Source organism: Lepisosteus platostomus, chromosome 8, assembly GCF_059453375.1.
Source record: "Lepisosteus platostomus isolate fLepPlt1 chromosome 8, fLepPlt1.hap1, whole genome shotgun sequence".
Lineage (NCBI taxonomy): Eukaryota > Metazoa > Chordata > Actinopteri > Semionotiformes > Lepisosteidae > Lepisosteus > Lepisosteus platostomus.
Genome location: NC_142618.1, coordinates 52,566,448 through 52,581,714, shown reverse-complemented (window position 1 = coordinate 52,581,714; position 15,267 = coordinate 52,566,448). Strand labels below are relative to the sequence as shown.

At 39.7% G+C, this 15,267-nt stretch overlaps 1 protein-coding gene across 1 annotated transcript in view; it reads left to right on the top strand.

Moving 5' to 3' along the window:
- The window catches only part of bcl2a (BCL2 apoptosis regulator a), an 87,913-nt gene extending 72,680 nt beyond the window's left edge, over positions 1-15,233 (top strand). Inside the window, exon 3 of the mRNA XM_088643903.1 lies at positions 7,387-15,233. Coding sequence (XP_088500029.1) covers positions 7,387-7,524 — 138 coding nt within the window. The 3' untranslated portion in view covers positions 7,525-15,233. The remainder of the gene's footprint in view (positions 1-7,386) is intronic.
- The last annotated feature ends 34 nt before the right edge of the window (positions 15,234-15,267 follow it).

Sequence of the window (15,267 nt, the reverse complement as noted above, 5' to 3'; positions counted from 1 at the left end):
TCTCACTATTAATTCCAAAAACGCATGGCTGCCGTGCTCTGTTCCGCATTTGTGCAGTAGAGCTTTTCTTACCTTCGACAGCTGAACTTTTAACAACACTTGCAAGTATTTGATGTGCTTGTTGTAACCTCCATACAGTATATACATTTTGCTCTACCAGTTTCCATCCCAACAATCTTTTGTTCCATATTCATCCGCAAAGCTCTAGGTCTAGTATTAGCTATTTAACTTGGTATGACTTGGGAGAGAGTTGGCTCAGTTGTTTAAATCTGTATTTCAAAAACAGTTATGTGTTTTGTTGATGAAGTAAGCAAATTGTTTTACCATTCAATAGGTTTGTTTAGTGTGATATCAGTGGTGGTGGTGGGGGAATACAGTACATACCTGTACCATGTGAAATATTTCAAGAGGTGCCCCCGTACAAAACACATTGTCCTGGAGATGAACCTCTAGTGTTTAGAGGTCACCTGCTCTTAAACTGTTAAAATGCCCTTTATATATATATGTGTGTGTGTGTGGTATATGTGTGCCCTTGTGCTGTGCAAAAGATCCTAAAAGGTTTGCCTTGCTGTCTGTTAAAGAGTTAGTTTGCCACACAATTCTGAACAGACTGGAAAGAACAAACTGGACTTAGCCATTGAAAGATCAGTTTGTTTTTGGCAGGTTTGAGGCTGGTGCACAATGCTGTGCATGTGGAAAGCAATTTACATCAAACAGCCTGCCAGGCCATCAGAGACACACCCTATTAAAAAGCATATTTGTTTTACTAATCAAAGAATACGTGGAATTTGTTTCTGAACGTTTCTGAAAAGGGCATTCCAAAGGGTCAATATTTTACTGGACAGATATGACAAAACCATTTGGCAATGTTGTCTGTTCACCATTAGAGGCAACTTCCTAAAGGCTACTTTAGGTGCCTTTAAATTCAAATTATTTTAATTGCGAAAACCTGCTGTGAGAGCCTCTTTTCTAATTTTTTGTCCTGTTTTGTGAGCCACTAGCGCTGATGAATGATGGGGCTCTTGCTACAGGACACCGACAATAACAATAGAAATAAACTGTGCCATCATCTCTACCATTGGTTAGCTCCATTATACTGAATTTGCTGGAGTCATTTTTACACCTGCAAAATTAGCAATTTCCAAAAGAAAATGCTGTTAAGGAAGGTAGGCTCCAAAGTAGAATAATTACCTTAAAAGTGTTTAATATGAGACAGCCTACCATTTCAGGGGCTCTGTAAAATGGCTGACCCTGCGCTCTGACCCCAAGCTTTTCTCCCTGTCGGTGTGTCACATGGAGAGCAAGTTGGGGTATGTGAAAACACGAATTCCTAATGCAAGAAATTGTATATGGCTAATAAAGTGATCTCTTATTTTCCATTACCCATTTAGTACAGAATCTAATGTTTGAGAGGCTAAACTTTTTTCTTTGTATAAAACATAAGTGGAATGCTGGTTATAACTTCACAACAGTTGAAATGCTGGCACGTAAACGTATCAGCAGTGTGCTCTTGTCTACGTGAGTGAAAAAGTTAATTAGATCAGTTTTGTCCTCTTTTTTACATGCTGGTGCAAGAGTGAAAGTTTCTTCTATGTGGCCTAGTATAGAACACGTTTCTAAATGAGGTGTTAGATAGCTACCGTGATGAGAAAAGCCACTGCTTCAGTTAGGCTTAAAGACTAATGAACAATAGGGTATTCCCTGTTTGCTTGTGCCGCGCACACATTCTGCTTCATTTGACACACACTGACAAAGGATATCCTGCTCAGCCAATCACAAGGAACTGGGAAAAATAGTCACTTCCTGCCCAGCTGTTCCCCCCCAAGACCAAGAAGAGGAAGTCCTGGTTTCCTCTTGCTTTAGCTCGGCATAAATTTCAAGTTAAGAGCCGATCCCCGGCAACAGTAATGCGGCTGGCTCTGTGTGAATGAGTGGTTAATAAAATAGTTAACTGCCTTTTGTTATTTTTTTTCTCAATGACTGCGCTGGTCCTAAAAAAGGAAGGTCACCAAGCATAAAGGAAGGGTGTGAGCATATATTATTTGAAGAGTGTTTTAAGGCTTGTCCTGTTGTGCTGTGCCTTTTATTTATCTTAAATCCACCAAAGCACACACGGCAGCAATACCAGAGTCATGTGCCAGTCATGTGCCTTTGCTGCAGTTAATTTTCTCTTCGTACTGCCTGACCTTTACACCAAGTCATCAAAGCAGTGGATTAGACTCTTCAGATGATGCCAGGTCTCTCATGCAACCAGTAACAGCAACTGTCTGTTGTTGCATTTCTCTCACGCTCAGCACTGAAAGCTTCTGCTCTGTGCAGCTCCGTGCGCTTGGATGCATAACGTTACAAAATAAATCTGACTTAAAGATAGAGGTGAGAAAAGGCAACAGAGAGACCAGTATACAGGCAATTTGGGTATACCGCCCTGACATGGGGAGCAAAAGATGGAAAATGATTTGCTTTCCTGGAGAATGCGACACAGTTATTCCATTACCGCTTCTATTGGGATAACATGATTTTCCTGCAGCACCAATTCAAATAATAACGTTCTGTAAACAATGCAACACCATGTATAAGCAGAGTTTTGACGTTACATTTCAGATACCGCATCATGAAAATCATAGACTGCATTTGGACCCGTGACGTCATCTGCATGGCTTGATCGTTTCAGTCAGCTTAGAGTTTACCTTCAACGGCAGCACTGGAATCTCGGTTGAATGGCAGAGCAGTAGGAAGAGGAACTTCATTAATTCTGGTTCTTAAGTCATCTCCTGGCCCAAGGCCCATTGGCACAGGAAAGAGTTTGTGGTTAGAGATGCCATTGCAGAGAGTGTGGCGTATTAGACAAGAAACAGAGAAATCATTTGATGCTGTTACTGCAGCTGAGATCACCATTCATAGGTCAATTTTTTTTCACAGTAGTAGCCAGCTCAAGCTCACAGACGAGCTATAGATAGGACTGTTTGAGAGAGAAAAAAAGGGAAGCCCTCAGTGCTTTGCTGGGTTAACTTTAGAACAGGCTGCGTGTTGAATGAACACATCAGAAAAAGAGGATGTAGGATTGTGTTGGGCTATGTGAGTGGTTCGTCTCAACATCGCTTTCTGTTGTCAGGCGTCTTCATTTCCAGAGGAGAGGAAAGGGCTGTGGAGATCATGTTCCCCACATTGCCATCATTTAGTTCCATTGCATCATTGCAGCCAATAGTTCACATAACAGGCTGGCGTGGACTGTTTCAATAACTCTGAAAAATGGATGCTGAAGCTACTGTTTATTAAGCCGGTGCTTTCAAACCTGCAGAAGGCGTCTTCGTTTCTTCGTGCTCTAGTGTGGTCAGTGGTCTCCAATTAGTTTATCAGTGTATTACTGGACTTGTGTTTTTCTGTGAACTCTGTCCATTTGTAAACGTTGTTAGTCTGCCCAGAAATAGGGATTGTGGGAGATTTCAGTTTTTTATTTTTAATACATTTGCAAAATGTCCTAAAAACGGGGTTTCACTTTGTCATTATGGGGAATGGTGTGTTCATTGATGGCCCAAAAAGGAATCGATTCAATCCATTTTAAAATACTAAGTCTACAACACAACAAAGTGTAGAAAAAGAATACTATCTGAAGGCACTGTAAATTTGTCCAATTTTACCCATATCGGTTTTGTTTCAGTAAAAATAATTATGAGGCATTGCAAAGGCTAGATCTATTTTATAGGTCTGATATACTGTAGTAACAGTGAGCAAAACTAACCAATATACTTAGTAGTCCCCTTTCCCTTAGTTGTCATAAGTACTGTTTCTAAAGAAACACAGTAATACTAAACCTCTCTGCTCCAACCTCTTCAGCCTCTGTTCAGCTACCAGGAAAAAATGAAAAAGACAACAATGCAAATGAGAGGTGTGTAAAATATTTGTTTAGTTTTTATATACATTTTGGCACACCACATTGTATAGGAGACTGTTGTCCTCTGGTTATGGAAAATGTCTTTTTACCCTGAGGTTTCTGGTTTAAAATCCTGCTTTTCTACCTTTTCAGTGAATGTTTCCCTTAAAAGTTCCTTAAACGTCTCAGAATGTGTCTTTCAGCTGAGATGTTAAGCCAATATCCCCTTGTAAGGTACTTTAGAGCAGCATAAACAGAACAGTAATGCATCTTTGTAAATTTAAAAGCAGGTTTTATAGATCATCTTTAACTCACTACTTCTAAACACAAGAGCGAGTCTTCTAAACACAGGGAATGAGTGATTTATCCAAAAAAGTGGTTCAGCCTTACTTATAATAGTTGACCCAATTAATTGATCAACGTGTAAACATTGTTCCCAGCTGTAAACAGATGACTAAAAAATGACCAATTAGACCTGCTGAATCATAGCTGGCATCTGCTAAATGACTGCTTAAATCCAAGGTCTTCCTTTTCTTTTAATTGATGTAATGGAAGATAATCCTGGACATGTTTATTAAACTGGCCAACAGTGTGAAACAGTGCCCTTCCTCTCTCCCCACTCTTGTGTTTATTGGAGCCATTACTGTAGGCCTCTGCAAATAGTTACAGTCTGTTTAAACATACTGTAGTGCGGAAGTGGCTCTAATCAGGATGTTTGCAAAGGTGAAAAGAAAACATGCATTAGATACTAACTTATCAACACTTTAAACAGCCCTGTCATTTCCACTTTAATCATACATTAACCAGAAGTCTCCTGAGGAAAGCAGACCTGATGTTTATTTTCCTTCCTCCAGTCAGAGAGCTGTCTGTGTTTGGAGCAGCCAGGTGGCATGTGTGTAAATCATCCTGTGATATTCCTGATAAGCCAGAATGGTGATGAGGAATCAACAGGCCATATTTCTATTGTAAATATATGTCTCTATTCAGGCACAGTCATGTGATTGTGTGCCTTTGTAGGGACTACACTAAACTACGTAGATGGCCTCAGATATTCACGGAACGGCATATAATCTATTAAATGAATCACGAGCGGGGCATTCACTTCACATTAAGCAGAGGTTTGTAAAAATGTCACCATATCCCCCAGATGAAAAATCAGTACCATGTTCAGAAAACTATTTTTTACGGAAAAATCTGAAATTTGAGCGAGTCAAAGTTGTGTGACTGCTTTGAATCGGGAGGAATATTTTAGGATTTGACTTGAGTAAGGCAATATTGTTGTCCGCTTTATTCTCTTCTGCTTTCTTAAGCGTGACCTGCCTTCTTCAACTTTTACCAGTCAAAACATTGGTAAAAGATTCTTGGTATTGAACCAGCTGTGGCTTTGCATTAGTGTGTGGACTTCACCTGTATATGTCCCTGTGTGCGTCAGTAAATTCAGTGATTTCTCTCACATGCAAGTACTGCAGTAATTAAAAACACGACAGTTTAATTATGTATCGTGTCAGCTAGATATGGGCTCCCCAGTAGCCAAATTTGACAATCACTGCTATTAGGTACATTCCCATTTCAATTAACTGTAGAAATGTTAATTTTCCCATTCACACCTCTTGTTTTTCCTCTGCCCTTAACAGCAGATAATGCCTTCACCGTGTATTTCTGCTGCTAGGGTGAAGATAGCCTTCAGGGTTCATGGGCCTACAGTACATGCCAGTGCCATTCATGATCAAATCAATTTTAGTTCTGTGGCACCAGGTGCACGTGGCACTGCTGATAGGGGAGTATAGTGATAAGTTGTGGTGTTGGGAGCTGGAGACTTTGTGAGCAAAAACAACTAAATCATTTCATTTCAAAGCAAATTTGTGATGTGCAATGCTGAGCAAGTCTTCATGGTTTGTCTGTAGGCTTGTAGTGAAACAACAGGGGAATCTCCATTTGCTGTTGCAAGGCATCCCATAAAAAGGTGATTTGTCTCGATTATTTGTTTACAGAACGCTTACAAATAAACTTTTAATTTAATATTGTTCTTGGAAGTTAAAAACGAAGCACATCCTTCCTCCTGAAGAACATCATATAAAAACACTTTAACTTAAATTTGAAGCTTCAGAAGATCTGTCTCTTTCTTATGGTCAGAAGAAAAGAACTGGAAGGAAAAGTAAAAACAGAATAATGCTTTAGTGATGCATGGGTTCCATGTGTTGTGTGTGGAACATCCCTTTTAGAAGTGGGAGAACTTGGAAGAGACCTCAGACATCTCCCCGTTTAATTCTTGGACCCTTTTCTTACCCGTTTCTGTCTTGGCGATCGAAAGTTTAACCCGTTTAAATGGCTCTGCCTTTTTATCTTCCTTCAGTGAGTGCTGGACTGGACTGTAGCTAAAGGATTTATACTCATAAACGTATCTTTAAAGATCTGGTCAAATCTTGCAGACATATACAGTACATCTACAAAAGACCTCCAAAATATGTCTGACTTAACCAAGTACGCCTACTTCAAAGCGTAGAAAGGCTTTTTGAATCCGTCTGACCACATCTAAACCTCTTCAGAATTACAGTCTCATTGCCACAAGGCAGTCGGTAGACTAATCCCAGACTGGCAGAACCAGAAAGCCCATTTCTGGTAATGCAGGAGCATTACAAAGGTACTGAGCTGAAGGCTCAGTTCCTTAAAGTGGGCTTGTATTAAATGGTTCAGGAGTTAGATTTGCATAGTGTTTTTCCCTAACTTTGGCTGGTATCCACTTCCTGAAAAAGTTGTTAAATTTTTCCAAGTGTGACTTACACAGAAAACTAGGACATACAGTATATCCACATTGCAATCCTGTGGTTTCCCACAGTTCTCTGTTGTATTAGATTGGTGTGGCTTTGAAACTAAACCATTTATGTGCTCTCAAGAGGAATTTTGTTTTGGTGGGACTAATATTTTGTTTTTCCTTGTAACGTACACTGTTTTACTTAACTAACGTATGAAGAATGATGGTCTGTTACATTTAAGAGATTTAAATACAGTAATCTTCAGAACCTTTTAATGAACCTTTTTTATGTTTTTTTTCCTGTTGTTGTATTTCCTAATCTTCTGATCTATCTTGAACAATCTACAGTAGTGAATTGGACAGATTTCCTTCAAAAGTAATGGGACATTGATATCTAAACTGGGATTTTCATTATGAACTCGATGAATATGATTGATAAGTAAAGCTCATAAGTGTTTATTTTTAGTAAAGTCAATGCATTTCCTCAGTTCTTGGACTAGTTAATCAATTTGATATGCTGAACCTCTTTATGTTGAACATTGGAATAAATGACTCGTCAAAGAATCTGACTTACAGTGTCTGACCACTACTAACCTCATTTCTGTTTTCCATTCAACTGTCACACTATATTTGCTAACCAGTTGAAAACAGAAGTGGTAAATTAAGTCTTATAGAACTATAGTATCTATCTGAATTTTAAATAGGATAGCAGATAGCCTTTCTATGGCCACCCTCACTTACTGGTTTTTGGTTTCTCTTTCAGGACGCCTTTGTGGAGCTCTATGGGAGACAGAGAGGCTCCATGTTCAGCTGTTCATGGCCATCTTTGAAGACTTTCTTTGGTCTAGCTGCTCTGGGCGCAGCAGGCCTGACCGTTGGAGCCTACTTTACACAAAAATGAAGAAGCCAAGCACCTTTTTGTTTTCGACTAGCACTGCTCCCCTACAACACCAGTCAAAGTGCGCCAGAGGAAGTGTCCCGGAGGTACTGGTATCCCAGAATGCTATGTGCAGGCTCCACTGCACTGCCTGGAAAGTGCCCCTCGTTACAGTTTGCTCTTCTAAACAAATTGTGTCCTCACGTTTTAGGCAAGCAAATGAGTAAGAGAGTTATTTCAGAGATACACGGAATACTTGTTCCTTGTAGATTAAGAATTGTAGGTGAGAATTAGAGCAAGTGAATTCTTTACTTTTCTATTTTAAAGAAAACTGTGGTCCTTTTCAGATTCTTTCCATATTGCATGTATGTGTGTTTGTTTGAGTGTGCAAGTGTGTGTGTACCGTATATATATATTTGTATGTATCAGAATATGTATGTATTTATCTAACAGTGGTCCAATCATTTTATTATATATAAACTACACAGTTGGAATTTGCTGTGGGAGTTGTATGTATTTATATCTCTGACTGTGATTTGGCCATTTTCATGTGTATATTGGAAATTAGTGATGTATATTTAAGAAAATGATTGGACCACTGTCAGATGCATATGCACAACTCCTACTGTGGGCTGCTTAGCTGAGTTGCATGAATTATTCAGTGCAGTCTCAGTGTTGGTGACTCAAGGCAGATATTGCAGTTTTCCGAGTTGTAAAAATACGATTTTTTAAGCCCAGGGCCCTTATATGATCAATGGGTTCGGTCCCAGAGGATTGCAGAGTAGCATAGTAGATGTTATCGTTATGTCTCATGTTCTCGTATTCTTAGATTTAGAAAAGATACATCATAAACGCGCAGCTCTGCACCACCCCAAATTGTATAAGGCAAAGAGCGCTACTAAACTTTTCACAGTTAAAACTGTTTGCTTTCCACAGGGTTTGTCTTCTGCCTTGAATCCCTCTTTGCCGAATTTCTGTCAAAGCCAGTAAAGAGCAATGTGTATGTAAAGTGACCAACCAACCTACAGTAGGTGTTTCTCAAGGGTTTTGCCTCAAAACACGTCTCAAGTTGTGACAATGACGCATACACTGCTCATGCCTCATGACCCAGAAGGGTTTCAGTCTGACTTTTGGCAGGTATGGAAAATGCTGTACAAAAAACTGAGAATTCATAGGGCCACCTAGAGCATCCCAGCTGATGCCAGAATTATACGTACAAAAAACCGCTGAAAGAACTACAGCAGGTGTTTTATTAACAGCCAGAGACTCTGGTCCCAAGGTTTACTTCACTTCCCAAGTGGAGAATTTCTGAATAGCTGGTAGATAGAAAGTCATCCTGCTTTGCTTCTCTGCTGTTTTTCCTGTAACCGTTATGCTCCTGTATCCCAGCTATCCTCCCCGTGATTCCTTTATTTTATTTCTGTTCCAGCTGGGAAAAATGAAAAAGTGCATGTGGCGATGTTCATAACGGCAGTTATTTGTTGTTGTTGTTGTTGTTGTTGTTGTCATCGTCATCCAGAATTGGCAATACAAATTGCTTGTTTTCACGCAGCCTAATAATTAGTTTGGGCTACAAATCACATGGCCAGAGGGATCTAGGACTGAAAATTGCTTTCATCACATATCCCGAGAAAAATAATAAACAAGAAAAACGGTGATGTCAAATCGCAGATTTGCCTCCATTAATTTGCGTCTCACTTAGTATTACCTCGTTTTAGCCGTTTAAAAAAATGAAATTTGAAAAGACGCCATTCAGGAGAAAGGGCACCTTGATAATTTACTGTATGTGGAATTCTAGTTAAAACAACCTTGTTCAGCAGTTCAGGAGAAAAGGCGAAAGTAAGACGAGAGAGGCAGAGTGAGGTCAAGGAAGGGTTTTGAGAGAGTCCTGTCGAATGCTGATGAAAAGAAGTGCTTTCAAAAAGCTGATACACCTGCACTCACCCCAGATGTCAGTATTTCGCACGCCTGGGGTTAAAGGGCATTCTGGAACACAAGGAGCCCCGTTGGCTCCAGAGAAATTGGCACAAGGTCTTCTCCATTTACAGCGCAGCTTCTTGTCTGAACTGTCAGCTCGTTAAGAAAGCAGGGATGTCGAGGCATGTTAACAATAAGAGGGCAGGCTTCTGATTAAAGAGGCATGTATAAAGTCTCATCTCCCAGAGAGGAAAGCTGTGTTCATTATTGAGCAGAAGCCTTTATTAAGCTCAGCTGAACACAAATATGAGTGTGTGCGTTCTGGTTAAGATTTAGACAGGATTCTTGTTAATTTAGGCCATACCACCCCATGAAGGGAGATTTTTTATCCACATTCCACAGGTGCACAGTTGTTCTCTTGCCCTCTCTCACTTTTAATTAACTGCCTTGTTACTTGACAGACCTGTCTGGCTTGAAATTGCTTTCCATTCATGTGTGCAGGTGAAGTGGGTAGCTGGTTAATGTGTTCCAGTGTCTATTTGGCTTTTAGCATTTGAAGACCAGCTTGGTTTTCAGACTAGAATGAACATCCCTGGTTACAGACATCGATTTGAAAGTTTAATTTAGAATTTAGAACTCATTTAGAAGTGTAATATTAAATGTTTTTATAAAAGAATGCAGGCTAGCCTGACAGCCCAGTTCATTGTTGCAACACGTCTGTACCTCCATTCCTTAACAGCTGAGTGTGCAGTAAAATAATTAGTTCTGGGATTTATCCAAAACCAGATTGTATTATAATTTTGCATTGTTAGAAAAGTGCTCTTAAATAAACTTATTATTATTGTAATTTGTTTTTTCTCCTTTGTTTTTTTCATTTTCTAGTTCTGAATTTGATTGTTGAAACAGGTCGCTGTCACCAATAGGAATTTAATTTCAGTTTACAAAACAAAATGTTGTGCTGATCATTGGTTATTTCAGACCTAGGTGCCCTCTGTCTGTGGAAACCAAGCTTCTTTGCTGCTGCTGCTTCACTAGGCTTTTGGTAGTGCTATCCTTATGTTTCAGCCTAAATTCATTGCTTTTCAGAAACTGATTGCTTGCAAGGAAAAGTTCTTTTCATTTTAACACTGCACCTTTGCGGCGCACACAGTAAAAAAAAAATCTACCTAAGCCTTCGCTTAGAGTGCTTCCAAAAGACGTACTAACTCTGCATTAAAAAACAAATTCTCTTCGTTTTTTCCTCTATTAAATTAAATTAAATTATTCCAGGTGGCTCAAGAAGCTAAACAGGCTTGTCCGGAGAGCAGATTAAGTTTGGTCATCGCTGGTTGAAGTCTGGACTGAGCCATTAAAATGGCCATGAAGAGGACTTCCCACAGTGCAGTGCAACACCTGGCTGAGTGCTGCCCATTCAGCAGTCGGGGTGTCCTCTCTGATGAATGGAGAGCCTGGGGAGTTTTGAGGCTCCCTCCAGCTTGCAGTGTTGCTAGCAAGAGATGCCAATCAGGAGGTCTCCTTTGGAGCTCGCAGCACATGACATGACGCATGGCCCAGCCTGGTGACTCTTCGTAAGCAATCTTTGCGCAGTCACCCATGTGGTACGAAGTTTGTCGCAGTTAAAGCGGCTTAACCTCACTATTTCCGGCTCCAAATTGAATAGCTAGGTAAAGAAAAAAAAACTGATGTGTAGAAGACTGCTACTGAGGCGTAGCACCTGTCTCGCTTGGACACAGCAGCTGTTAACCTCCAGTAGGTCTATTACTAGGCAGAGCAGATGGAGAAAGTGAGAAATTAATTTCTTTATATTGAGGTGCACGTTTAGGACAACAGGACACAAAGAGTGACACTCCTCTCTCATGAGCAGTTTATGAACCCCTACTCTTATGGAACCACGAAGTCGGGACCTTAGGTTAAGGTCTTATCCAAAAGATGGCAGCTCTGATAGCACATTGTTCCCTGTCGCTGTACTGAGACATCGGCTTCTGCTCCAGAGAGAACAGTGGGAGCTGCTTGTCCGTCTGCCACTGTACTTATAGCAGCAACCTGCTTTTCCTTAGTCTCCCAATCAAACTGACCATGTCCAACCAGTCTTAGCTCCTGACAGCTGACGAGATAGAGCTACGAAGTGGCATTGGTGCTGCCAACCCAGCAGCTGCCTGTGGAACTGAGGCAACTCGTTCAGTATTACAGAAGATCTTGTGACAGCACTATTGAAATACTGTATTTGAAGAGCTTTAGCATATAAAGAATGAGTGCAAGAGCCAGTCATTTCACTTCACTGCAGGTAGCACGTCCTGTCTGAATTGGACACTGTTGGCACTGTTTGGTTGTAGGTTTAAATGTTTTCATTTTAAAAAAGGGGAAATAGTATTTTATAGCAGCTTCAGTGTCTCATCTGAAGTGCACTATTTATAATTTCTTTAATGTTTAGTTTATGTATACATACTTATATATGCACAGGGTGCTTTTGGCCTGCTCGAACAACTGTATTGTGAAAATTGTAGCGTGATATTTGGTTCACACACAAATAACATCACAGTGGACATTTTCCCAAGTGATCAGATTGTTATCACATTTATACAGCTGATATAGCTCCCACTGTTGTATAAATTGAGCTCATGGTCCCCATGGTCCAATTTGGATGTGTACCAAGTTTCATTTTACCATGATGCACAATATTCATGATTTCCAAGCACCACCAGTGAGTTTGTGTCTGCATATACTGTATGTATATACTGTACATGCCGTGTTAGAATTATTTTTAAGGAGATGTGCTTTAATATCCCATAGATCAGGGGTCTTCAATCCTAGGCTTGTATGATTGTGTCTGCAGTTATTCATTCTAACTCTGCTTTTAATGTCACAACCCAGCTCATTGTTGCCTTAATTGGGACAATTAAAAAACTTATCTCAAACTTTCAGGTGTTGGTGCTTTTAAAGAGGCTAAGAAAACAGACACACTCCCTCTGGTACAAGAATTGTAGACCCCTGTCATAGATCAGCAAAGCTATGTTTCTTATATGGTATAGCTTCATATTTTGGAGTGAAAAGTGAGAAATCCAGTGGTGGTTCATTATTGAGTGCTCAAGATGTAGTATTGTTCAGAACATGCTAAAAAAAGGCTGAGATGCTGCACTGCTGCTTCTATTATAACCAGTTTACCACTGTGATTTCTTGCTTTTCCTTATTCGTATGAATGTGTCAGTGTGCCTGTGATGTGAATATTTAATAGAGAGGGAAACAAATCTTAACTTCTGCATTCTTCAGTCTCCAAAAGAGGGTATCACGATTATTGCCATGATTTTTGGTTTCTTTGCTGAGAGCTTCATGATGTATGTATTTTGTGTAAATACAGAGTATTTCCAGTTGAAGACGTAAACTAAAATCATGACTGCCTATTTTTGTCTTTTTACGTTTACAGCTCTTTGATAGAAAATGGAAAAAAAAAGGTTTTAATTAAGAATTTTTAAAAACTGCTTATTTTGATAATTTTTGTTCTTTATTTATTGTATGGTACCAAATGTGTCAAATAATTATATTCTTATACCATCCAGCATCGTACTTGGAGCTGTTAACTCCAGTTTAAAACTATAAAGGAGGCTTAAATACAGCAAGACAAAAATCTCTCCTACATACTCTTTTCTCTCCAGAATCGCACTATAACAGTTTTGCGGCTGCTATTTACTACCAGTATAATGGTCATGCTTAATGGTGGAAAAAACAACAAACAGGTTAATGGGCATAAAAAGGTTGCATACTATTTAAAGCTGCTTATAAAACAGAATTACAGCAAATACTGCCATGTTTGAAAAATATGTACTGATGCACTTGTCAATCTTTCTACACGTCTTGAGTTGCATAGAGGTAAGAAAGATCCTACAATGACTGACAGCTTGTGATTTCTTTCACACATTTTGCTGCATTTTTCTTGGAAATGCCAAGAAAATTAAATGAAACATTACGGAAGCACAGACTTCAAGTTAACACGTTTTTTTTTTTCTTCGTGAAGTAGTCGTCAATGAACAAGACCACCTGACCTTTGCAATATCCCGTCATCTCACATCGATGTCACTTTGCACCTTAGAGATCGTGGAGGAATTATAATGCTTCTGTAATTTTTGGAACACCGATCTTTGACGCAAGGACGAGGAACGCGTACGAAGAGCACGGTTGTTGTATCGGACAAGGGAAAGGGCTGGAAACGAAACGTTGAACAGAGGACTCCAGGGCCGAGTCCTTCACAACAATACAGCAGACTGTTGCCTTTTCACAAATGCAAACCTGTAAGCTGCTTCGCTGGACCACAAGGGTTTGAGCAGTCTTTCAGAGAAAGGAAGAAAGACACATTGATGAAGTTGTTCTGAAAACCTTTTAACGACGCTTCATAAAACTTCATAAACAAGTTAACTCATCAGGTTTGATAAGAGGAAGGATGGTTTTGGAGGCTCAATGTGGGGATACAGTATGTTGAAATGCTTTTTTTGGGGGTCGTTAGGGTACACACCTTTTACTTTTTTCTTCTTTTTTTTTGGCATTGTGGCCACAGTTTTTCATTAAGAAGCACCTGTTAAAATAATAATGGGGAGCCGCTGTGAGAAACAGGTAAGAAAGGAGGAGAAGTGCCCAAACACAGAGGCCCCTCCTCCCCATGAGTGCTTTCAGTGTGGAAGCATGTTTCAGAGGAACAAGGCTGATGTGGCGATTTCTTGCTCTCGCCGGTTGTGTGTAAAATGGGTTTTGTCGATTTTATACTTCTGCCCATTATGGTTCTTTCACCTCTTTCCTAGCAAGTCCAACCTGGCAGCCAGTGATGCCAGCACTTAAATGTGTTCTTTCACTGTCGAAACTTGCCTTTTCTTTCAGTGTATAAATCTCGTTTCTCTGCATTCATCACTTCCATGCCATTCTGTCTGTTTGGGGGATCGCTGTCACCATATTACGACGTCGAATTGAGGGAGGGCGAGTATGCGCCAATTAGAAAATGGTTTCTAGCCTTGGCTCTGGAAAGGCCATATCCAGTACCTTACGCTGCCATAAATCCGCTATGTGTAAGAAATGGAGGAGATGTGTACGTTATTAATTAATTGAATATATTACTCCCTTAAGGCTTCTTTAGGGCTGAAAGGTATTTGGACTTTGTACTAGATCACCTGCTGACTTGGTGACAATTAAATTGTCCCCAGTGTTTAGAAATTAGGAATGTAATGGCTACCCCTAAAATCTGTGGCTGTTGGGGAGAGGGGTTGGAAACTCATGGTATCCAATAAGAAGATCTTGACAAATACACACCCGTTTCCTCTAAAGCCAATAAAATGATAGGCCAATAAAAAAAGATTCCCTATATAAGGTTTTAATTTCCAAAAATCCAGGGAACCTGGCCACATTGCTAGGGCAAGCTTTCTCATTGGGAAAATATTTGCAAGCGTTACAAATCCTCTGTTTTACACTTCAGCCTAGACCGATGGAAAAAAAGAGGAGTAAAAAATGTAATACCAAAAGGGTTGGTTTTATGGCACAAGTGATTCCTTTCGCAACTAATATAGATCATTGTAATCAGTTTCATGGAGTAATTAACATGTATTATATTCATATTCCTGTATTTTATTTTTTTTTACTGTACAGTAGACTTAATTTCAAAATATTAGTTTTTCAATCTTTCGATCATCATTGTACATGTCCCATTTTTATCCTCTGTATAAAATTACAATTATTTTTATCGTGTTGCCTCTTGGTTACAAACTAAAGAACCCTGCCTTCTCATTTCGCTGTTCCTTTGTCTTGTCCTTCTAATTATAGCACTTACCAGTTGAAAACTATTGGAGTTGTTGTTACTGTTGTTGTTGTTGTTGT